The 26232-nt window shown below is 38.1% G+C and overlaps 1 protein-coding gene and 1 pseudogene across 10 annotated transcripts in view; one reads left to right on the top strand and one right to left on the bottom strand.

Moving 5' to 3' along the window:
• The window catches only part of SIK3 (SIK family kinase 3), a 237990-nt gene that overhangs the window by 6810 nt on the left and 204948 nt on the right, over positions 1 to 26232 (top strand). For 7 of the 10 annotated variants that reach the window (XM_027578751.1, XM_027578744.1, XM_027578745.1 and 4 more), the window contains exon 2: positions 25838 to 25903. The exons of the other annotated variants lie outside the window; for them this stretch is intronic. In XM_027578751.1, the coding sequence (XP_027434552.1) occupies positions 25838 to 25903 (66 nt within the window). The remainder of the gene's footprint in view (positions 1 to 25837; positions 25904 to 26232) is intronic. 10 annotated transcript variants of the gene reach the window in all.
• LOC113915582 lies at positions 25793 to 25863 on the bottom strand (annotated as a pseudogene).

The following is a 26232-nucleotide window of genomic DNA, read 5'->3' as shown; positions in this document are numbered from 1 at the left end:
GATTTTAAAAATCATGCTGGTTATTTTATGGTTAAGGGTAAAAATGCTTTTTCTAATGCATTTCTTCAGATAGGGGAGGTGTTCAATTTTAACAGCTTACATTCTTTCACGTCTATAAGAGAATGACATCCATCTTCTACATAAATTAAACATGATCGGCCAACAATATTTGCTGATTTGGGGGGGTACAAAAAAGATCTTAGATGTGTTCTATTCCACCTCTTTCTTTTCCAGAGTCTAGAAAGATGGATTTAATGGAATTTAGAATCTTAGGCTTTTAGGGACTAATTAAAGTAGTTTGGACTAATTATCCATTAGATTTTTTGTCTCTTTGGTATCATCCCCCTTTGCCCCCAGCAATTTGCCCAGAATCCTACAGTTAGTCAATGGGGGAGTTGGAATTAGAATTCAGGCATCCCTATTCCTAGTTAACTCTACCCTGATTCCTCCAATCATAGAAAACATTGTCCTTGCCGTCGTGATCTTTTATTAAAGGGACAAGATGTACCTACTAATTAAAGTCTAAGAGATTTATCATTTCTAGTAAAACAAATTCCAAAAGTGAGATGCCATAATGAGATGAAAAATTTCCAAGTTAGGAGGGAGAGTAAATATGTCAGCACTGTATTTCACTCTGTCACTTCTGTCACTTACCAGCAGTCCTCCATGGGTCCATTACTTTGCCTTTAAATTCTGTTACCCGCGGGCGCCTGGGTGGCTCAGTTGGTTAAGCGACTGCCTTCGGCTCAGGTCATGATCCCGGAGTCCCGGGATCGAGTCCCGCATCGGGCGGGCTCCCTGCTCAGCGGGGAGTCTGCTTCTCCCTCTGACCCTCCCCCCTCTCATGCTCTCTCTCTCTCTCTCTCTCTCTCTCAAATAAATAAATAAATAAAATCTTTAAATTCTGTTACCCCTTTGTGCCCCCTTGACTTGACTGAGTCATCAAAAAAGCCTTTCATGGGGTGCCTGGGTGGCTTAGTAGGTTAAGCATCTGACTCCTGGTTTTGGCTCAGGTTGTAATCTCAGGGTTGTGAGATCGAGCCCTTGTCTGGCTCCACACTCAATGAGGAGTCTGCTTGAGATTCTCTCTCCTTTTCCCTCTGCCCTTCGGGTCATGCTTGCTCTCTCAAAAAGAAATAAGTCTGTAAAAAAAAAAAAAGCCTTTCAAAATACTAAGGAAGTAAAAAAAGGAAAGCAAAGAACATAGAAAAGGCAATGACCATAAACACAGTCTGCCTTATATAGCTTTCTTTCACCACTATATCTAGCTTACTCCCAGGGAATATGAGTAATTATAATTTTGCTCTGTTGGACTGGTCTGGTCTGGTCTGCCTTTGAAAGGACCTTTCTGAAATGAACTCCTTACTTACCAGATCACTACAAATTTCTAGGGCATGGTGCCGTCTTGTAACTCATTAAGAGAACTGGTCACCAAGATATAAACCCTTGATGACACAGGTGAGGACCAAGAGGACCAGTTATCTAGGGCTCCTCTTACGTGGTTCTACTTTCTGGTTTAAGAGTTATACCCAAGGGTGCCTGGCTGGCTCAGTTGGTAGCACATGCAACTTTTGTTCTTGGGGTTGTGAGTTCAAGCCCCATGTTGGGTGTAGAGATTACTAAGAGCTACTATGCCTGTTCCCCCAGTGAATGAACTCACTCATCAGGTGAGTCCCTACCCCCTTCTAATAGTGAGTAGCTTGGTCCCTTTTGGCATAATAGTATAGTTATACTTTCTCATAGATGATTGATAACATCCAGAGAATGAAAATTATATACATTCTCAGGGACTTTTGTCCTAATGTAATAACTAAGTGTTAAATAACTGGCCTAGGCAATGTCTTTGAGAACAGCCTTGGATGAATTAGCTTGAAAGGGCTTGTTTTGGATCTGTTTGGAATGAAATTCCTTCAGCTACTACAAGCCTGTTGGATGAGCCATAGTGAAGTTCTGTTTAGGAATATATTTGTTTAGGAGGTGTGCGATCCACTGAAAAGAAGTCTCTGGCTGCTACTTATGTCATGTCAGAGTTTTAGTTTGTCAGAAAGGTAGGAATCAGATTGTTGAATACTCAGCCTCATTTCCTAGAAACTGAAAAGGAAGAAGAAATACACCCATGGCCTGTTCAAGCTTGTCTGTGTGGGCTGTGCTCACTCAGTTGTATACTTTTGGCCAGTTGTCTTAGACTATATTTAGGTTTTGATTAGGAAGTTCTGAGAATTTTCAAATTCCTGCCTAGTTTCGGCACTAGTATGTATGTACATGCTTACCAGCAGTGCGCTTTACTTCCCATTGCTCCCTTCCGAAGAACTGAATGCCAGGATTCAGGTTAGCTAATCACATTTCTTAAGACCGAGTTTTTTTGTGAAAGAAATTTTTCATTCATTCGTTCATTCATTCATTCCATCCATCCATTCATCCACCTCTCCATCCAGCCATCCAGTAAACTTTTGGAAACATTATTTATTAAAAGCCGGGAATGGATGCTATCTGGCACAAAATTCCAAAAAGTGCAGATTTATATATAATGAAGTTAAAAGTCTCCCTGCCATCCCAGTACTTAGCCACACAGTTTTTTTTTTTAGTCTTGTTTCAGAAATATTTATTAAGCTCTCCTCTAGATCACTCCAAATGCTCGATGCTGTTTGTGACATGCTTGAAGTTTCTAGAAATAATTTTACTTAAAGAGAGAAAGTAGTCTAGCTTTTAATGTTTGTTAGGAGGCACAATGTGATATTTAATGTAAGCTCCATGAGGGCAGGGATTTTAATCTGTTGTCTGCTGCTATATTCTCAGTGCCTACTACAATGTCTGTAAATACTCATTTAGTGAATGGATATCAGGATTAAAAAAAAAAAGGAGCTGAATTTGTTTTTATACCCCTCGTAGATCTTAGAATTTTACAATTGAATTTTCTATCTCCAGTTAAGATGTTAAAGAAAAGAGATTTTCTATTTTTTTCTCACAAATCTCTGGGTAAGGAGATTTCACAAGCTTTTCTGGCAAGTAATTTATTTTTGGCATATCTCAAACTTTCATTATTAGGAAGTTCAGTATATCTAAAGTAAATCCTGCCATTGAAATTCTAGTGCCTTACTTTAAAGGGAAGGTTCTTTGGTATCCAGGCTCCCGGTGGGTTATTTCCTTGAGAAGGTTCCGCGGTATATTCAGCATGGTCAGCGAAAGCCTCGCTTTGTCTCTTCTGCCTTGGAGCCTCTCTTCCTTTGCAGACTCACCAGTCTGTCTTGGGCTGCTAGCACTTCCTGAAATAACTTTAAACTCTGTGTTGTTACCTCTGGTTCTTTTCTTTATACTAAGTGATATGATTTAAAAACAAAACAAAATGACTTCTGGGTCACTGGCCCTTAACTTAAAGGGGTTACTTTTAATGGTCCTTACCTTTAATGGATTAATTCAACTAGTATTTGTTGTGTCATCTGTATGGAAAAAGTAGCAACTACTGGTCCTAGAGGACAAGAAGATAAATTTTATTCTCGTCAGGATAGACTATAGGTGATGTTAAAGGAGCAGTTGAATGCTTACAGCTTAAGCCTGATAGAGGAAGAAGACAAGAGGTAGCCAGCATAAATTCTTTTTTTTTAAATTTTTTATTGTTGTGTTAATCACCATACATTATATCATTAGTTTTTGATGTAGTGTTCCATGATTCATTGTTTGTGCATAACACCCAGTGCTCCACGCAGAATGTGCCCTCTTCAATACCCATCACCAGGCTAACCCATCCCCCGACCCGCCTCCTCTCTAGAACCCTCAGTTTGTTTTTCAGAGTCCATCGTCTCTCATGGTTCGTCTCCCCCTCCGATTTACTCCTTCATTCTTCCCCTCCTGCTATCTTCTTTTTCTTAACATATATTGCATTATTTGTTTCAGAGGTACAGATCTGTGATTCAACAGTCTTGCACAATTCACAACACTCACCATAGCACATACCCTCCCCAATGTCTATCACCCAGCCACCCCATCCCTCCCACCCCCCACCACTCCAGCAACCCTCAGTTTGTTTCCTGAGATTAAGAATTCCTCATATCAGTGAGGTCATATGATACATGTCTTTTTCTGATTGACTTATTTCACTCAGCATAACACCCTCCAGTTCCAACCACGTCGTTGCAAATGGCAAGATCTCATTCCTTTTGAGGGCTGCATAATATTCCACTGTGTATATATACCACTTCTTCTTTATCTGTTCATCTGTCGATGGACATCTTGGCTCTTTCCACTGTTTGGCTATAGCCAGCATAAATTCTTAACTCCAGCCCCATAGCTTATTATTACTAGACTTTCTTCTACCCCCTTGCCCTGTTTTTGTTTTTTGTTTTCCTGATTATAAAAGTAATTTTCGCTCATGGAAGAAATTTGGGGAAAACTCAGGAAATTTTAAAGAAGCAAAGGGGAAAAAAATCACCCTAATCCTGTCACCTAGAGGCAACAGTTATTAATATTACAAAATACATAATTGGGATTATATTGTTATACTGTTTTCTTCCTTTTCTCTTTTATCATTATAAGCATTTTCCCAACATTAGAAACTCTTTGTAAAAATCTCTTTTAGTAGCTGTATATACTTCCATTGTCTGCCTACTGTCATTTTTTGAAACTTTTTTCGTAATTGAAGGCTCTTCCCAGTTTTTCACTCTCAAGTTCTCTGTGATGCCCACTTTTGTATACATGAGGTCTTTGATGCATTTCTGATTTTTTTGCTCAGGATAGATTGTTGGAAGTGAAATTACTGGGTGAGAGGGTACACATGTTTTTAAGATAACTTGATACCTGTGTTGCCACATTGCTTTCCAGAAAGGTTATGCCAGGGTTAGCCTCCTGGGCGTGTCTGAGGAGGCCTTTCTTTATCTTGTATCCCCTCTGCCCTTCAAGACCCTGCTGTGCCTCTGAGCCTAGGGTGTCAGCTGTAGGACGGGTCAAAAGAGAGCAGTTGCCTATTCTTTCCTTCCCTGGGCCCAACCTGGACGAGGGATGAACAGAGTGTGACTCTTACCTTTCAGTCGCTGGTGAATCATCATTCTCCCCTGACCTTTCACAACCAGATGCAAACCTACATTGGAGAGCCTTACCTGAACTCTGGCTTTTAAAATAACTCTTCTTTGGTGAACCCGAGTGATAATTTCAGAGATTTTTTTTTTTTAAGATTTTATTTATTCATTTGCGAGAGAGACAGAGCACAAGCAGGGGGAGAGGCAGAGGGAGAGGGAGAAGCAGACTCCCTGCTGAGCAGGGAGCCCGATGGACTTGATCCCAGGACCCTGGGATCATGACCTGAGCCGAAGGCAGACTCTTAACCATCTGAGCCACCCAGGCGCCCGAGAATTTCAGAGATTAACAAAGGTTGTAATTTACTCCTCCCTTTTTACAGGTAAAAAGATGGTGAAGGGAATTGTTAAGGGAAGTAATTTTCTGAATAAATATGGTGATGCAGCAGCGCTATAATGTTTGGATTTGCTTATGTACTCTATGTGTTAGTTAAGAGGTTTTCAAGGGTAATTGGGTCATATGGGATGTTGTTCTTAGAATGTTTTGGGGTTACTACTGCTGTATTTTGGGCATCCGGTGATACGCTTTTTTATCTGCAATAGAATACCTCTTATGCAATAAGTTTGGATTATGACTTGCTTGGTTAATTGGGGCAAAAAAACAAATGAAGCAGGGAGATCAGAAATGATGCATATATACTTTTAGTATTTTAATTTAAAATATACATAAGCATTCATTCACTAATCTTTTTGAAAGTGTTTATTATGGAAAATTTCAAACATAAACAAATAGTTGAGAGACTAGTATCATGAACCCCCATGGACTCATCACCCAGCTCATGCTCTTACCACCTCATGGCCAATCTTCCATTTGTACCCCTTCCTGATTCTTTCTCTCTGGTTTATTTTGAAGCAACTCACAGAATTCTATCATTTTATCCATAAATATTTTGGCATGTATCTCTAAATGAGGATTCTTTTTCAAAAAAACATGACACCAGGACTATTATCCTACCTAAAACAACAGTAATTCCTTATTGTCAATAAGTATCAAATCAGTGTTAAAATTTCCCTGTCATGTATATATATTTTTTTCTTTTTATTAACCACTTACGTGTTTGGATCAGGTTCTAAATAAAGTCTGTACTTTATAATTGATTGATATCCCTTAGGTTTTTTTTTTAATTCGTTTCAATCTATAGGTTTCCCCTCCTTCTCTTTCTCTTTGCAATTTAAGAAACACATTGGCTAATCTTTTGATGTAGGGCCAAGGCCTTTCTTTTTTGTATTGATCTTGATTGGAGTTCCTTCATCTTGTTTGCATTAAACATACCCCTGGTTTATCATCTGTGATTTCCAGTTTGTTTTGCTTTTTTAAAGTAGAGCATGAATTGAAAGGCATTTGTGAAGCAGTACGAGTACAGAATCCCTCTTGAGTTTTATGATTGAGTTTTATGATTCCCTCCCCTCCAGTCTTTTACATCTGTCTCATCTACATCTAATTTGACTTTACCAGGTCTCTTTAAGCATCCAACTTAGTTTTCATAGAAACAGGCCTTTCTTTTCTCCCTGATTTCACATAACTAATAACAAGAGCACCTGGTAGAAATAGGCTTGGGAAAAAACAATTCTTGGTAAGCGTGCATGTCATTGGGTGGGAGCAGAAATGTGGAGTAAGAGTGGCTGTTCATCAGGGCCAGGTTGCATGCTGGAACATCAGTTGTTTCACAGAGCCAAGGGGGGGCGGCATTGGTGATTGAGGCAGGTAGGTTGGGTGGAGGTGGGTTAAGAGAGCTTCTACATGAACATAAAATTAGAAATAAGTGAAAGTTGTTAGAAATTTGGGGACAAGATATTTTCTAGAATCTTTTATTTCTAGTGTATACTTCAGGGTGGTATTTTTGTCCACTTCTGTTAGAGTTTGCATGAACTGAACTGAATTTGATAACAGGCCAGTGGTGTTAAAAATTTGGTGAGGAAACAGCCAGTCTCTCTAATTTAAAAGGTTTATATCTGTTCACTGCCAGTGTAGCGTTCCATGGAACAAGTTGACATTTTCATGTAGTAAGTTGTTTTCTGTTCCTGGCAAAAAAATATCTTGGTTCATATGCCACAAGAAACAGAATTGTTTTTATTGTGGAAGGCAGGAGCAGAGCTGTGTGTTTCTTATTTGGATTAGTTGGGCACCTGCAGGGTTTCTTACTCCTGTTGTCCTTTCCTTCTGTCAAAACGTTCATTATAGTGTTGCATAGAGCAGTGTTCGGACAATAGCTGAGTTTTTTTCGTAGCTCGTTTTTCCAAACCCTCAAAATAATGTTTTTAGTGATCGCATGTTCTTGGCTTACTTTCATTTCTCCATCAACAGTGACATTGTTATTCTAGTCAAATGGGACAGTTGTATTCCAGCAATGATCTCTGTGTCTAAGTCAGCTGCAGAGACACCACATTCAAATATTACACCGAACTATCTTACATGTGTACAGTAGTCCTGGGACATAATTAAATTTGGGGGTGATACTTTCGGATCTCTTGTAAAGGATTTTACACCCCTTGCAAATAAAATAACTTGTTTGAAGCATGTTGCTCGTTGGCCTCTCTGACATATGCAGAAGAGTGGCTAGTGATTTCAGCCTGCTACCTCTTCTGATCTCATTTTTCTTCTTCCTTTTCAGTCAGCAGCTGCGTCCAGTGCCCTGCTCTCATTGAGCTCTTAGTAAAAGGGGTACTGTTCTACTGAGCACAACCTCTTATATCAATGGTGGTTAGATTTTTTTTTTTTTTGGTTCAAGACTCCATTTTGCAGTCACGTTAAATTTTAAAATTGCATTTCAGTTGTCTTACTACCTAAATTTCTTTTTTTTCTTAGGCTAGTACCTGTGTTTTCTGCTTTTCCAGCTCTTTGGGGGAACCTCATGGACCCACCCAAATTGCCTGAGGCAGTCCATAGCAATGAATTGAGCATTGGTGTGGGAGTCGAGGCACACGTTTGCAGATTTAATTGTTGATAGCTGGCAGTTTTCTTTGACCAAATTACTTAACCTCATGGAGCTTCCAGTTTCTTTTTTTGCTTATATATATATATATTTTTAAGAGCTTTATTGAGACACATATTATGTGAGTCTCAATATGTAACTCACATATTATGCAATTCACTCAGTTCAGTGTTTTTAGTTTACTCAGAGTTGTGCAACCATCAGTACAATCAATTTTAGAACATTTCCATTTCCCTTATAAAAAATGGCAGATACCTGTTAGCAGTCATTACCCACTTCCTTAGCCTCCTTCCCCCAGCCCTAAGCCACCACTAATCAATTTCTATAGATTTGTCTATTCTGGACATTTCATATAAATAGAATCATACAAAGTATGGCTTTTTGTGTCTGGTTTCTTTCACTTAGCATAGTGTCTTCAGGGTTCATCCGTATGGTAGCATATGTCAGAATTTCATTACTTTTGATGGCCAAATAATATTCCATTGTCTGGCTAGGCTGCATTTTGTTTATCCATTTGTGAATTGATGGACATTTGCGTTGTTTCTGCCCTTTGCCTATTATGAACAGTGCTGTTATGAACATTCACATACAAGTTTTTGTGTGGACATATGTTTTCATTTCTCTTACATATATATACCAAAGAGGGACATTGCTGGATCATATAGCTCCACATTTAACTTGTTGAGGAGTTGCCAAACTGTTTTCCAAAATGGCGGCACCATTTTCCATTCCCACCAGTAATGTATGAGGGTTGCAGTTTTTCTTCATCCTCTCCAAAACTTGTGTTCTTTCTTTTTGATCTAGCTATCCTAGTGGATGTGAAGTGGTATTTCATTGTGGTTTTGGTTTGCATTTCCCTAGTGACTAACAGTGTTGAGCATCTTTTCCTGTGCTAATTGCCAATTTGTAGATCTTTGGAGAAGTGTCTATTTAGATTTTTGCCTGTGTTTTAGTTGGGTTATTTGTCTTTTTATTGTTGAGTTGTAAGAATTCTTTACATATTCTGGATACAAGTTATCAGATATATGATTTACACATATTTTCTCTCATTTTGTGGGTTGTCTCTTCACTTTCTTGATGGTTTTGTTTGTAGCACAAAAGTTTTTAATTTTGATGCACTAGTTTCTTAATTTGTCAGATTATTCTAACTCTGAAATAATATGCTCTGTTGTGAATATTTTCTTCTACTTTTACTCATTCTCTTCCTTTCTCCCACTTTCAAATAGTTCTTCCTTTTCCAAGGCATTTTGTAGCCTCAAAGTCTCTAAAAACATCTATGTATATTTTTATCTGATACATGTGTCTTATGAAATAATCAAGCTTTACAAATATGTAACATAGGAAGTGATTGTTTTCCTATCTCCAGAGAAAACATTGTTAACATTTTATAACCGTATTTTCCTATTCATGTGTTAACATTTAATATTTTTCATTAAAAAGGGATCATACCACACATCCAGTTTGCTACTTGTTTTTTTTTTTAATTTAAATAGTATATCTCTGATATTCTTCCATGTTAGTACATTTTGCCCTTATCTCAATCTTTTTACTGGCTGCAGAGTATTCCATTTTAGGGGAATACTATAATTTATTTAAGTTGTACCCTACTGATGGGTTTAGGGTTGTTCTCAGCTTTTATTTATTGATTTTTATCATGAATTACATCTGTTAATGTTTCTGCACATTTATATTTGCACACTTGTGCTAGTGTTTCTTTTCTATTCCATTTATTTGCTGTTGCATTATTTATTATTCAGAAGACTCAGACAATTTTTAAAATAAAAAAAATCAAATATAAGAGTTTTGTTAGGTCCTACTTCGAGTAAACTTCCCAAAAGTTATGTATTCTTTTCTGTTAGGATATTTACAATATTAGGATCTTCTTTTAAAACTAGATGCTTCATTTTCTCAGTAATTTAATAGAATAATTCACCAGGAGAGGAATGCCTGCATCGAAGTATGAATGCTTCAAGTTTTATAAATGTTGCCAAATTGCCCTCCAAGAAAGGCCAAGCTAATTCACTCAATTCAGGAGTGTACCACAGTACTCTCTCTGTTCTCTTTAACACTGGCAACCAGCCATCTTTTTAGAGTCAATCTGACAGGTAAAAAAATGTCATTTTAATTTATAGTTATTTATTAGTGATTTATCATTTAATTTGTCGATTGGTTATTTGTATGCTTGGAATTGTCTGTATCCTTTGTCTACTTTTCTGTTGGGCTTTTTGGCCCATTCTCATTATTGTGCAATAGTTTTTTTAATATTAGGGAAATTAGTTACCTCTGAAAATATTACAGGTATGTTTCTGAGTTTGTCTTGTGACTTTGTGTATTTTTAAAAAAATATAAAATATAAACATTTTTATGTAGTCAGGTTTTTCTGTTTTTTTTACTTTATGGCTGCTCATGTGGTTTCCATCCTCATTCTAATCTTATAAAAATATTTACCCATGTTTTTGTCAAGTACTTTTATGGTTTTGTTTTTAAATTTAGATCTTTGCTTCATGTGGAATGCATTTTGGTTTAAAGTGAATGAGAAGGGGTCAGTTGTGGAGTTGTAACTTTACATTTATTTTTGTGGTTATTAATAGTTTTCTTCTCTCACTGGACTGTAAGCTCTGTGAGGGCAATGGATGGTATAATTTTTTTCCCTTGTTCCTATTTTCAGTGTTGAGCACAGTGCCTGCCTCATGTGATGCCCTCCATTTACTGAATGAATGAATCTTTTCCTCCAAATGTCTAGCTTATTGTGTCAACAGAGTATCTTGAATAGTTATTTCTTTTTTGATTTTAAAATGCAACTTTATTACAAAATCTCCCAATGCTTGAGTACATTTCCAGGCTCGTTTAATCCATTGATTGTACTTCTTTACTTGCTTTGAGACTGTGTAGCTTTAATTATTATAGCTTTCTCCTACTTAAATTGTATTTGGAAGGCCAGCCTCAAACAATCTTAAATATACCGGTTTGGGAAGCATTGTGATCTCCTTTAGTAAAACTTCTTGCTACCCCTTGGAAAACGTTCATTTAACTTACTGATTAAACATTTAATCTATTCTGAGAGTTAGCCTGCAAAGTGGAAATGATTTGCGGGTGTTACTTGCCGGAGTTTTTCTAGAATATGACATCCTTAGTTCTGGCCTTGAAATCCCTAGTGTCTTTTTAAAAACTCTGATTTTGTAATCTTGGGCATCTCTAGAAAAACATAACATTTTTCTCACAGTCTTTTAATGCAGAATACACAGAGCGGGTAGGTGGCCGCAAAGGCATCAGGAAGTTGTGTTGGCACCCAGCTGACTGCAAAGCAGATAGTGGAGAAGTTATTACTTAAAAGTGGTATATAGGGGCACCCAGGTGGCTCAGTTGGTTAAGCATCTGCCTTTGGTTCAGGTCATGATCTCAGGGTCCTGGGATTCAGCCCTGTGTTGGGCTCCCTGCTCAGGAGGGAGTCTGCTTCTCCTTCTCTCTCTGGCTCTCCCCTCCCCTCATGTGCTCTCCCCCTCTTTCTCTCTCGTTAATAAATAAATAAAAAATCTAAAAAACAAAAGTGGTTTACAGAATTCACTTCAGCGACCTTGATTTTTCACCTCATGCATGACACATTTCTTTCCTTTGGCATGCAGCTTTAGATTGATTCATTGGCTATGACTTGGGTGAAGTTCACGAAACATTGCTAACTAATCACTTTCTGTTTCTTTAGTGTACCCTCTGCTCTTAGACATTAGAAATTCTTGTAGTCTGAGATGGAATATTCTCTTGGGATTTTCTGTCCGGCTGTCCTTATGCAGGAACCAACATTAGGGTCTTATGAGTGTTAGAGAAGTTTAAAAGTTTAATGTCTGGGGAACGGAGCTAATGGAACAGAGTGTACCAATTGTTAAAGAATCCTTGCTTTCTTTTCTATTGGAACATTATTCCAGAGTGCTTCAACAAAACTCTTAATTGTAAATAACTGCTGATTTACAAGTGTATTTTCAGACGATTACCCATTTTCTTTGAAAAAAAAATAGCAGCGGTTTTGTTAAGCTCTTTCAGACTTTTTCTTAATAAGCCTAACCATGGATTCTAGAAGTATTAAAGTAGAAAAATACTCAAGTAGGTTTGTTTGGGACCCTTAGTCTCCACCCTGGAATTAAATACCACTGAAAATAACCCCGGAATGAAGGGTTTTTGTGTGGCAGGACTAGTGGACTTACACGATTCTTCCTCTCACAAGTCTCTGTTGATGGAAAATGGGCTTACTTTTCTTTTAGTTGTGTTCTTGACTTTTCTCAATGCTAGTCTTAACTGTGAGATTTTGAGGTGGTTAACTGTTCGAGCACACCAATGAACAGCTTGTTAGTAGATGTTATCTCATGTTGATTAGGTACTCTTGAGATTTACTGTACTTGCAAAACACCTGTCTGTATTTGAGCTGTGGTAGGTGGTTGGCTTTTGTGTTTGACTGGAGATTTGCTCCAAGGAAAGCAAATAGCAGTTGGAAAAAGGGAGAAGGGAAAAGAAGGAGTCAGCAAATTTCTATATGCTTTCATTGAAGAGGTTTCCCAATTAGAAAGCTTTTGTAAGCTTGACCTTCTTGTACAGAAGTAACCCAGAGTTTCATTAGGTATTCCATTGAGGTTTTGGAGCTCTGTGCCAGAAAGTGAGAACCAAGGTTGGATGTGAAAGGAATATTCAGAGGTTGAAGCTCATGGTCAACAAAGTGCTACTTCATAGGCTGGGTCCAAAAATAACCTGCCTGCCATAGGAGAGCGAGCACGGAGGTAGCGCCTACTGCTGTTTGGAGCAGTGTTGTAGGTCCTGTTATGTCATCCCAGCATGATTAAAGTCAAGTTTAAGGCAATATCACTTAAAACTTAGGTTTGGGAGAATGTTGCCTCCGTCAGTCTTACCCCATGGAAGAGTTATTTTACAAGGTTTGGAAGGAGTACTTTTCTGCCACATTGGAGGATATTAACATAATTTACTCTTATCTAAATAGGGGGTTGGCCTGCATCATAGCCTTCTAGTGGTTGAGTTGCAAATTAATGATTTGCATGGATCCTGTGGTCAGTCTTCAGTAATTAAGAGACAGAACTTAGTCTTTGGTTCGGAAAAGTTAGCATTGGAATGGATCCCTGAACCAGCCCTGAAAGTTGGAAATGTTATGATCCAGAGGTCCCTTCTAGGGCACACAGTAGAACTCTAAAGACAGTAAGTTTTAGGAGTTTATAAATAATGTTGACTGTGGAAATGCATAGCACACAGATGTAAAATTAGCAAGTCAGGAAGTTTTTTTTTTTTTTAAAGATTTTATTTATTTATTTGACAGAGAAAGACACAGTGAGAGAGGGAACACAAGCAGGGGGAGTGGGAGAGGGAGAAGCAGGCTTCCCGCAGAGCAGAGAGCCTGATGCGGGGCTCGATCCCAGGACCCTGGGATCATGACCTGAGCCAAAGGCAGACGCTAACGCCTGAGCCACCCAGGCACCCCAGGAAGTTTGACTAGGAGGAATAAATTAACTCTAGTCACTTGATGAAATGAGATCATGGAAGGGAACATAGTTTGTGTTAGGTGGTGGTAATTGTGATGTTGAGGCTGGCCCAGGAAATGAGTTGTCAGGTGTGCCGTCATCCTTATTAATGGTCCCTATTATTTCTTAGGTTTATAGTTGCACGAAGAGATGATTTTCCAACCCCATCTAGGGATTCAAAAATGTACGAGCTACAAAAGAGTGAAATACAGAGAAAAGTTTCCTGCCCCCTCATACCCTATAACCATCCAGATCTCTTTCCCATAGGCGGTCAGTATTCAGTGTCTTATATATCCTGAGATATTTTATGTATATATAAGTAAATGTGTATATCTATTTACTGTACTCCTCTTTTAAAACAAATTGTAGTAAATTCTACACACTAGTCTGTGTCTTTTTTCACGATTATATCTTGAGGATTATTACATGGAACTGTATAAGGAGTTTTCTGATTAAAAAGAAATGCTTTACAGTATTCCCATGAAAGAATGTTATCATTTTTTTTTTACGTTGGTCCCCTTGTGGATGACTGAGTTATATTGAACCTTGCTAATATAAATAATACTAGAGGATTTTAAGAAATATATTAGGGTTTTATATTCAAAAGTAAATGTTTTAAGTCATAGTAGAAACTTGTTACAGTATAATAGTATCTCAGTTCTGTATAACATGTTCATAAATGTCGTATTTGAGTCTTACTGCAATCCTGTGAGTTAAGTTCAGCATTTGACCCAGAAGGCAGTAGATATCCCTTCAGGACTAGTTTGAGGGGCAGAGGTAGAGGTAGAAGAACCAAGGTCTTCTGACTCCCATTGGATATCTTTTCACTTTACCCAAAATGCAGCTGTTCCTGCCAGGAAGTAGGGAAGTGGTGGTGGGAGAATAATATGAAATAAAACTGGATGAGTCAAGCTTAAGACAGAGGGATGTACCTGTCATTCTAAAATCAGGATCTTGTTTGCCAGGGCAGAGAGGGGCTGGGTATCTGCTTGTGACACAGACATAAAGGCATTTAGGCACTGGCAGAACATCATGGGTTGACTGCCTTCTTGGAGTATGGTAGTAAGGTAAGCCAAAACATAGTGGTTCTTAGAGAAACTGGAGGCTTTCAGAGTTTCCTAGGATAGGCTGGGGAAAAAACATTATTTAAGATCTGTTAGGGGAATGCATTTGGCATAGGTCATAAAACAGAAACAGGCAATAAAAAAAAAAAGAATTTTCTAGAGACCCCAGAGTCAGGGAGGGGATGGTAGTATGCTAATGGCAAGGGGATGGCTGTAATATTGGGTCATTTTTGGCTTCAAGACTGAGTACTGGGAGAGGGCCTTCTTCTAGAGACTAGGTGGAAATATAAGAGGGTAGGTAAGTCAGCCAACATCTGGACTAGAGTGAGCATCATGGAGGACAAAATCAGCATGATTCATGTTTTCGTCATATGGTTAATACTATTTGGAAATTCGAGTATAGGCCTGGTTATTAGTCCTCCATCATAATTACCATATGCTAAGTGCTCACCGTGTTCTGGATACTTAATATAATGCAGGCTAACCTCTCAACAACTTTGCAAAGAATCTGTTGTTACACCTAATTGAGGAAGTTGAGGTTAATTATGTAACTTGTCCAAGGTCACATATCTTTTTAGTGGTAGAGTTATAAGTAGGTCAGCATGACTCCAGTGCTTTTTGTTCTTTCCATGATACTAGGCATTAGGCACCAAAATTGAACAATGGAATTCTAAATAACCAGAATTCTGTCACTGTCATTGTAACTGTTAATATGTAACCAGACACCTTGCCTGTTACAGATGCTTTAGGCTGAAAGAGTGGAAGGAATGCTAGGGGAAAAAAACGACCCTTGGAGATGCTAAGAACTGACCAGACTCACTCTGAATAAGCATATAATTTAAATTAAAGTCGTGCTCTTGCCATGCGTGTGTAGCTTTAAGTAAAATTCTCCAGTGTCCCCTTCCCCCATTAGATTGCTCTTTCTGAAGTCTTCTCTATAGAGATTATATAGCTGCCAGAAGACTGTAGCTGGGGGTAGCCAGGACCTACAACTTTTTTGTGGTAGAATGTCTGGGGAATCAATATACAATAAGACCACTCACTGTAATTATGAATTCTCCTATTGTGAAGTTTGAGGGAGAGTAAGAATCTTCTTGACTTAACAGATTTTGGCTTATAAACTTCAGACTCAACTAGATTTTATTACCCTCAATCCTTTAACATTATCCTGCAAAATATTGGAGAATACTTACTGGATAATTCTTTTGATTTACTTCAATGACCATTGTAATGGAGTGTTAATATGGGAGGTTGACAGTTTGGTGAAATAATCACCTGGAAGCTGTGATTCAGCATTAGTCACTGGCTTTTCTGCTAGGTTACACTCCCCTATCTCTCAACTTAATTGTGGTGAGTCTCAGGCATTTGATTACACAATATCAAAGAAACTGACCTTAGTGATAACCCAGGCACATTTCCAGATAGTAAAAATATTCAGGGAAAGAAATTCATCTGCATTAGCTAGTGGTATTAGTTCTCTAGAGAAATGTTAGTACATTTTCCAGGTTATGTCCTAGAATATGACAAGGATGAATGACCATCTTAGGAAAAATGGCCATTTGCACTGTTAGTGTTCTTAAAAAGTGGAAGTGCAACCGAATGTGCTTTCTGTACATGTTCATTTTCGTACTTAATAATATGGGATCAGTTTTATATCTCTCTTGGCTAACTTGTAAAACCATGGATGATTTGGGTTCAGTGTACCTGCTTTACCTAATTTCTCACCATTATGTGTTTCCTCACTGTCTCATAAAATTGCCACGTTTAATCTTTCATTAAAAAAATTTTTTTTTCTGGAATGCCTGTTCTTTGTTTCTTCCCTTCTTTCCTTTCTTCTATTTATCCTTCTTGTCATCCACCAATATTTGAGTGTCTCCTGAGTTCCAGGCACTGTAGCAGGCATTGAGATGGGGTGGTGAACAAGAGAAAGCCACGGTCTCTGCCCACAGGAGCTTACAGTCTATCCTGGTGTTAACTGGTTCCTAACCTGACCTGCCTTCAAGGTTTAGCTATTCTTCTGACCTTTATATAATCCTCCTGGACTTCTTTAGCCCTCGCTGACCCATCTCTTCCGTGAGCTACAGTACTTTTAAATTTGATTCACACAATGTAGTGCTTAGTGACATCTCATACTGTGGGCTGATTGTTGAAGTGGCTTAGTCTCCTCTTACCAGCTAGAGTGTAAGTTCCTTTTTTTTTTTTTTTTTTTAAGATTTTATTTATTTGACAGAGAGACACAGCGAGAGAGGGAACACAAGCAGGGGGAGTGGGAGAGAGAGAAGCAGGCCTCCCGCGAAGCAGGGAGCCCAATGCGGGGCTCGATCCCAGGACCCTGGGATCATGACCTGAGCCAAAGGCAGATGCTAACGCCTGAGCCACCAGGCACCCCCTGGAGTGTAAGTTCCTTAAAGGCAGAGACAGTCCTGTCTTTTTTTCCTCCATAACCCTGAGCCCAAGTAAGTGGGTGATAAAAGTGTTTTGATTCACCCTGCCCTGCTGAATGTCCAAGTTACATTAGAAGTCATTGTGAAGATTATGCTTTTATATTTTTAATTTGTATTTCTAAAAAAGATTTATTTATTTATTTTAGAGAGAGCAAGTGAGCAGGGAGAGGGGCAGAGGGAGAAGAAAAGAATCTCAAGCAGAGCTGAGCGCAGAGCCCAACATGGGGCTTCATCTCACAACCCGAGATCATGACCTGAGCTGAAATCAGGAGTTGGATGTTGCCAACTGAGCCACCCAGGCACTCCTATGCTTTTGTTAAAAAAATTTTAATTCTTCCCAGTTGTTTGCCTATTTGCTGTTTCTCTTAATCTGTGTTGAGGATGGACGAAAATGATTCCACTGATTCACTATCCGCATTTGTATTATTTTCTAGTGGAGAGTTTGTATTTGAGCTGATATTGCACACCTTCTTATCTGGTTCCCCTTGTGACTAATGAGGGATGAAGTTCATGGCTAAGGAATGCAGCTAACCTAATGTTGATCTCTCAGCACTGTGCTTGTAATCTTTTAGGCTTAGATGTCCACCAACTATTTATTAACTCACTTAAAATGGGAAGCAGACAATGTAGTAACTTAAAATTTAAAATTGAGCTCCTCAAAAAGAGTAATAGAAATGGGAAATAATCTCTTAATGGGGCCTACATTATTTATATTTATATAATGTTAGAACTCAGAACTCTTCCTGAGTAATAAGTGAAATATGGCAACTTAACTGTAAGGAAGGAGGCTGGTTCATTGAATTAACTGTTTTTCTGAATGTGCTAAAAGCTCTGAGGTAATGGCACTTCAGTGTTGGGAATAAGAAGGAATATTTTCTTTATTGAGAAGGAGAGCAGAGGGTACTGGGAAAAGGAAATGCTTGTCTGCCTACACTTAAAAATTGAGACGATGAGTGTATTGAATTGAAGACCCTGGAGCAGGAGAAAAGGAAACCATTTTTCCTCTTGAGGTAATCCTGGTTCCTAACTTGAACAAACTGACTGTTAAAAAGAATTACATGACAATAGGGAGATTTGAACATTGACTGATATTTGATGTCAAGCAATTACAATCTTTTTAGGTGGAATGATAGGTGTGGTTATTTTCAAAAGAAAGAGTACTCACCTTTAGAAATATATGCTGAAGTACAGAGGGATAACATAATACGGTATCTGGGGTCTGCTGAGGAGAGGAAGAAGTGGTCAGGAGTCTAGAGTGCAGTGGCCATTTATTTATAATTGTTGTGGCTGGCTCATGGGCCCAGGAGGACCATTATACTGTTGCTCTCTACTCATGTAGGTTTAAAAGTTTCCATAATAAAAACAAAAAAGAACTGCACAAAAAACCCAAACGCCCAGCAACTTAGAGGTAGAAGTGTCAAACCTACCCTTCTGCCTTCTTCCAGCTTGACTCCAGATAGGACAAGTGAGTCCCCAGATTGCTGCCGATGTTGCCCGGATGGGATGCAGTGCAGCTTTCTGTCCCTTCAAGTATCTGTCTGTAATGCAGCCTCACTGAGAGAGCTACAGTGTGGTAAGTTACAGCAGAAGGCATTCTGTCTGTAAGATGTGTCATTTTATGTAGGTGAAGATAATAAGGTTTAAAAAGCAAAATATAATTAGAGAATAGGAAAATACGGCATAAAATTAAATGCCATATTTTATAGTGCTGATTAAGCACCGAAAGAACACTGGATTAAGGATAAGCAGGGTTTTTTTTGTTTGTATTTTTTAAGGATAAGCAAAATTTTTATTAGGCCAGTGGACTCTGGGATCACCTTTAAACAAAATATAGGAGTTGGATTGCTGATAGTAGTATGGGGTAAGCATGTCCAGGGAAGGAAGATATTATGTTTGAGGGAGAGTGGATGAATTTGGATTGATATATTTTATTTTATTTTATTAATTGTTTTAAAAATATTTAAGTAATCTCTACTCCTGATGTGGAGTTTGAACTCATGACCCCGAGATTAAGAGTAGCATGCTCTTTCGACTGAGCCAGCCAGGAACCCCTTATTTTATCATCATCATCATCATCATCATCATCATCATCATCATCATTTTAAAGATTTAATTTTATTTTTTATTTTTTAAAAAATATTTTATTTGTCAGAGAGAGAGAGGGAAAGAGCACGTGCACGAGAGTGAGAGAGAGCACAAGCAGGGGGAGTGGCAGACAGAGGAAGAATCAGGCTCTCCGCTGAACAGGGAGCCTGATGTAGGACTTGATCTCAGGACCCCGGGATCATGACCTGAGCCGAAGGCAGACTCTTAACCGACTGAGCCACCCAGGCGTCCCTAAAGATTTTATTTTTAAGTAGTCTCTACACTCACTGTGGGGCTCAAACTCATAACCCCAAGATCAAGAGTTGCATGCTCTGCAGACTGAGCCAGCCAGGCGCCCCTAGATTGGTATATTTTAGATAAATTGGATGGGCTGGGTTTATAAAAGACATGATTTTTTAGCTGAGGCATTTGGACTTGATCTTATAGGCTATAGGGAGCCATTTTTGACTCTTAAGGTACCTAATTATTAATTTGATTTGATGATAATATAGTATATTATTAGTTGCATGCTTTTGCACAGAGAATATAACTTGACTGTATAATTTTAAAATTCTTTTTCACATAAATTTTTATTTCTGTAGTGCCCCAAAGGACTATTCAGGGACCAGAATTAATATTTCTATTTAAAAAAAGGGAGGGAGGTGCCTGGGTGGTTCAGTCAGTTAGGCATCTGCCTTCGGCTCAGGTCATGATCCCAGGGTCCTGGGATTCAGTCCCACATCGGGATCCCTGCTCCGCAGGGGAGTCTGCTTCTCCCTCTCCCTCTGCTGCTCCCCCTGCTTGTGCTCTCTCTCTCTCTCTGTCAAATAAATAAATAAAATCTTAAAAAAAAAAGGAGGGACACCGAGGTACTCAGAGTTAGTGACCTTAATAAAATGTGAGTCATTGGCAGATCTGGGTTCAGATCTGATATATTGGGTTCTGAGCTCCTTCTACACACTTTACTTATTTAAAAGTAATGGTTTTCCACATGACTGGTTTTCTTTTTTGAGATGTGTGGTACATATAGGTAATGTTGACCCTAGGCATTTATTGCCTTTTCTTACCTACCTTTTTCCTGGGAATATATATATATATATATATATATATATATATATTTGTTCTGTATTTTTTTTGTGGTTCTAGCCAGTTTTTCCCAAGCATTTCAAGACCCAGCACTTTTTTTCCCCTGTCGTGCCAGTTTGTTGGGTGGTAGTTTGATTGCCATTGATAAATCTGCCCACTGTAATGTTGTGCCCCGGACTCGTGCTTCTGATTGCTACCGCTATGTATCCTGCTTCCCTTCCGCCCCTGCAGTTTATAAAATGGGATAATAATCCCAGCCTTTTCTGAGCTTCTTTGTAAGAGTGTCAAAGATTTGAAAGTAATCTAGTGGAAGGTACTATAAACATCTTAAGAAACACTATAATGTTATAGATTTCCCCCGCAAAATAACATTTTAATCAACTTAAGACATAATTTGCATTCAATAAAATTGAACCATCTTAAGTGTACAGTTTGCATTTTGACAAATATATACAGTCATGTAATGACCACACTATCAATATGTAGAACTTTGCTATTATCCCCAAAAGTTCCTTTAGTGCCCTTTGCATTCATTCCCACTCCCGCCTTCAGCCCCAGAAAACCCCTAATTTGCTGTCACTGTGGGTTATCTTTGCCTATTCTGGAATTTCACGTAAATGACCTGAACCAGGAGGTTTCAGTATCTGTTCACTGTTGGAGCGCCTGGGTGGCTCATTCAGTTAAGCTCAGGTCAGGATCCCCGTGTCCTCAGCAGGAGTCTGCTTCTCCCTTTCTCTCTGCCCCTCCCTTTGCTCATGCATGTGCTTTCTCTCTTTCTCAAATAAATAAAATCTTAAAAAAAAAGATTCATTCACTGTTGTTGTCTGTATCAGTAGTTTGTTACTTTTTATTGCTGAGGGGTGAATCTGAGTAATGTTTCATTATATGGCTATAACAGGATTTGTTTATCCATTTTTCTATTGATGAACATGTGAATTGTTTCTAGTTTTTGGCTGTTGTGAATAAAGCTACTAGGGACTTGATGTGGAACTTTGGGTAGACTTATGTTTTCATTTCTCTTGGGTAAACACCTTGGAGTGGGAGGACTGGGTCATATGGCTGGTAGGTGTGTGTTTAGCTTTTTAAGAAACTGCCAAATTGTCTTCCAAAGTGGCTGTATAAATTTACATTCTGTCTTGCAGTGTATGAGGGTTCTAGTTGCTCCATATCCTCACCAATGCTAGGATGAGAAAATTTTTGCCATTCTGATAGTTGTATATGCTATCTTGTGCTTTAAATTTACATTTTTTTAATGACTAATGATATTGACATCTTCTCATGGACTGACTTGCCAGCTGTGTATCTTTGGTGAAGTACTTGTTCAAAACTTTTGCCCGTTTTTAAAAATTGGGTGGTTTATTTTTTTAATGTTGAGTTTTGAGAATTCTTTGTATATTCTGGACACAAGTCATTTATCAGATAAATGCTTTGCAAAGATTTTCTTCCATTCTGCAGCTTATCTTTTCATCCCCTCGACAGTGTCTTTTTCTAAAAATTTTTTTATTGTTATGTTAATCACCATACATTACATCATTAGTTTTTGATGTAGTGTTCCATGATTCATTGTTTGTGCATAACACCCAGTGCTCCACGCAGAATGTGCCCTCTTCAATACCCATCACCAGGCTAACCCATCCCCCCACCCCCCTCCCCTCTAGAACCCTCAGTTTGTTTTTCAGAGTCCATCGTCTCTCATGGTTCGTCTCCCCCTCCGACTTACTCCCCTTCATTCTTCCCCTCCTGCTATCTTCTTCTTTTTCTTTTTTCTTAACATATGTTGCAGTATTTGTTTCAGAGGTACAGATCTGTGATTCAACAGTCTTGCACAATTCACAGTGCTCACCATAGCACATACCCTCCCCAGTGTCTATCACCCAGCCACCCCATCCCTCCCACCCCCCACCACTCCAGCAACCCTCAGTTTGTTTCCTGAGATTAAGAATTCCTCATATCAGTGAGGTCATATGATACATGTCTTTCTCTGATTGACTTATTTCACTCAGCATAACACCCTCCAGTTCCATCCACGTCGTTGCAAATGGCAAGATCTCATTCCTTTTGATGGCTGCATAATATTCCATTGTGTATATATACCACATCTTCTTTATCCATTCATCTCGACAGTGTCTTTTAAGAGCAAGAATTTTTATTTTGAATTCCAGTTTATCCATTTGCTCTTTTACGAATTGTGCTTTTGGCATTGAGTCTTCATCCTGTCTTTTCATTTTTTAAAGTAATAAATTCGTTTGGAATTTATCAGACCAAGGCAGGAAGTCAAACCATATTTCATTTTTATGTTGGGTAAGATCACTAGAGACAAATTATTTTCTATGGGATCGATTCCTGAATTTTCTCAAGCACAAGTTTTCTAGCAATTAGAAGTCAAATGCAGTGCAGATATATTACTTTTTTTTTTTTTTAAAGATTTTATTTATTTATTTGACAGAGAGAGACAGCAAGAGAGGGAACACAAGCAGGGGGAGTGGGAGAGGGAGAAGCAGGTTTCCTGCCCAGCAGGGAGCCTGATGCGGGGCTTGATCCCAGAACCCTGGGACCGTGACCTGAGCTGAAGGCAGACGCTTAACTGACTGAGCCACCCACGTGCCCCACAGGTATGTTACTTAATAATATTTTGAGTGTTTCCAGAGAACTCAGTTTGTAAGCTGTTTAATTACTGATTACCCATCCTTTTCTGTGAAAGAACATAAGTTCTATTTTAAGGTGCTTTTTCTAAAGGGTCTGTTGTAGGTATAAGAATCCACAAATCAAGATCTGTGTAGTAGCTATTAATCATAAAGTATAAAGTTCATTAAGAGAACATGCTCAGTCATATTGTTAATCCTAATTTGTGGTGGTACTGCTTGTCACTAGAAAAGAAATGTAAGCTCTTGTTAAATCCTAACCTACTACTGAGGGTAAAATGCCTTGTAGCATTTATTCTCTAAAGTGACTGTAATTAAAACACGTAGTACAGGTACACAGATAAGCACCCTCTGTCAAAAGTATATGTTAAGGGGCACCTGGCTGGCTCAGCAGGTAGAGCATGCAACTCTTGATCTTGGGGTTGTAAGTTCAAGCCCTACAGCAGGTGCAGAGATTACTTAAAATCTTTTTATTTTATTTTTAATGGAGGAGTGGTGAACCAGCCTTTATTATCCAGTTTTGAGAGTCAGTAATCTCCAAGAATGAAGAAAAAGGAGTTAAGATTGGAAGCAGTAAATAGTATCCTGTTTCCATTTCAAATACTTTAAGAGATAATGACAAAGGCATAAGGTTGTATAATCTTTGGTGTCTCAGATGATAATGAAGTATGTTATAAATTAGATAAAACAAGCACTCTCAGTTGTTTAAAAAAATTTCTTGGTAGTTACTGACAGATTATACTTGAGAGGAAGCTTGAGTCTCAGCACAGAGGTGATTTCAGTATTACACATACTGAAGGACTTTGGCCTTAGTTTTGAACCTGCTTTCTCTTGACCGGTCTCTCTATGAATTCTCAATGCTGCACTCTTATTGCACACTTTTCCTAGACCTTCTTGATACCATGCTTACTGGCATGTGATAAAATTATCAGTGTACCTGAAGAGGTTTTTTTGGCTGAATACAAGACACAGAGTGTGTAATTTCTAACATTACTGACAAGGTCTGTCTCTCTCTTAAAAGACAAGGAATCTTAAGAGCCTTAACTAAGAATTTAAAACCTGGGTATGCTGTCCTCCTGATCATTTCTTTTTCACTCACATCTTTTTTTGGCAAATCAAAAAATTTGGCCAGAGGGATTGTTTACCTTTTGAAAAAAAAGAAACTAGATCCTGCAGTTTGTTTTGGTTGCAAATATCCGGGTAGCTGAATTTACATTGAGCAGAAGATGTTGCCCTGCTTAGTGGATGCTCTAGAAACCAAGAGACTCTGCCTGTTACATATATGGTGAAAGGTAGTGAATCTCTTCTTTCCTTTGTGGGGAGAATGCCAACCTCACTAATTTATGGCTTCATTGTAGTTATGTTCATATCTTCTGAGACATGGCTACTGATTTTTAGATTCATTGTGTTTGAGTGACAGTTTTAGGGAAAGGGGAGGGTGTTTAGTTCCAAGAACTGGCAGTTTTTATCACTTTAATCAATTCAGGTCTAATGACATGAAGAATAGTTAGTATTGGGCAGATGTACCTGTAGTACATTTTGTTAAGTTTAAGTAGTAAAAAAAAAACCTTTAAGTAGTCATGTAATTCATTATAGCAGCTGAAAATTGTGTGTGTTGTAAGAAACCAGTGAAGCTAATTTCTGATTCACACAGAGCAGAAGAATTTAATATTCTAACTTCAGCAAAAGGCAACTAAAAAGCAACTTGAACCACTTTATGTGGCTTTCGATATGTAGGAATATTTTTTTCATCTTTCCTCATATGTTTTACTTCTTAGTCATTTACTTCCAGTAGTTTCCAAATTAGTTGAGGGAATTCAGGTGGTAACCGAGTTCCCTGTAGTACAAGATTTTCCTGCCGTGTATGTGAACCACTTTTTCTGGAAAAACCCTTCCATTGGCAGTCTTCTTGAGGGCATGTACTTCTCTACACTTAGTAATTTGGGGGCTGAAGCCTGTGTTTAGTCAGAGATGACAAATGGCTGAAAAAAATTTTTTTTCCAGTTTAGTGACTGAAAAATGATTCAGAATTGAAACTGAAGTGACTATGGAGTTACTTGCAGTTACTCTTCCACAGTTGCTGTCTGTTACTATTAGGCATATTTTGGACATGTGGTTTCCATTTCGATATTCTGTGTTACGTTGCTAAATTTCTTGTCTGGTTTAGACACTGCTTTTGGAAAATAGGTTGGAACTAGCTTTGAACAGAGGGCCACTAGAAATTGAACATTGTGGTCCCTTTGGGGAGGAGAAGTTGGCATATTTTTACTTAAAGGATTCTTAGGAAAATTTTGATAACAAAAATATATTTTCCACATGTTATAAGCTTTTGGGGTTAAGTGCTTGTTGAGAAAACCAGGAAGCTTGTGAAAATGTTCACCTTTAAAGTTAAAACTATCACTCAGTACTTTTTTCTTTTATAATTGAACAGAGGTAAGTTAAAAAAAAGAGCATGTTCATTGTAAAGAGTTCAGTGTATAGAAATTTATGAAGGAAAAAGTGCTTGCTCCACTCCCGATTTTACTCTCTAGAAATAACTGTTAACAGTTTGGTATATGTTCTTCCATATCTTTTTCAGTGCACATGCAAATATTTGTAGGTGGATTTGGGGGGTTTATTTTATTTTGTGCTATTGCAGCTTTTATAATTCAGTCTCTTTACATATATAAAATCTACTTTAATTTCCCCCACCCCCCATTTTTCGGTTAGTTTTTTGAAACGTTACTGCTCGTTTTTCTTAATCATGTGTAGGACTTTAAAAAGTTCTATGAGGTGATTAACATAACAATAAAAAATTTAAAGAGAAAAAAATAAAAAGTCCTATGTGGTTATTAACGCTTCATTATGTATGGTGTAAGTATTTTCTCTCATATAATTTGTCTTAACTTTTAACTTTTGTGGTATATCTTTCGTTATTTAAAAGGTTTTATTTTACTTATTTTTTTTTTACATGTCTATAAAAAATATGGAACATTTCACAAATTTGTGTGTCATCCTTCTGCAGGGGCCATGCTCATCCTCTATTGTTCTGCTGGGACTTCTGGGTTTTATGGTGTTCTCAGGAGTGCAGGTACCCACCTGAACAATAAAAATTCTCTAAGTTTTCTTCTAGTGCTTTGTAAATTTATTTTTAATATTTAGGTTTTAAATCCATTTGGAAAGTATTTTCAGTATAATGTGAGATAAGGATCTGGATTTAAAAAAAAATTTTGGTAGCCAGTTGTCCTAATTAGTTTATCACTTACGTACTTATTTGAAATGGTCTTATTAACATAGAAACTTATTTATTTAAAAAGATTTTATTTTTAAGTAATCTCTGCACCTGCTGTAGGGCTTGAACTTACAACCCCAAGATCAAGAGTAGCATGCTCTACCTGCTGAGCCAGCCAGGTGCCCCTT

This window comes from Zalophus californianus, chromosome 11, assembly GCF_009762305.2.
Source record: "Zalophus californianus isolate mZalCal1 chromosome 11, mZalCal1.pri.v2, whole genome shotgun sequence".
Classification (NCBI taxonomy): domain Eukaryota; kingdom Metazoa; phylum Chordata; class Mammalia; order Carnivora; family Otariidae; genus Zalophus; species Zalophus californianus.
This window is presented reverse-complemented; position numbering and strand designations above follow the sequence as displayed.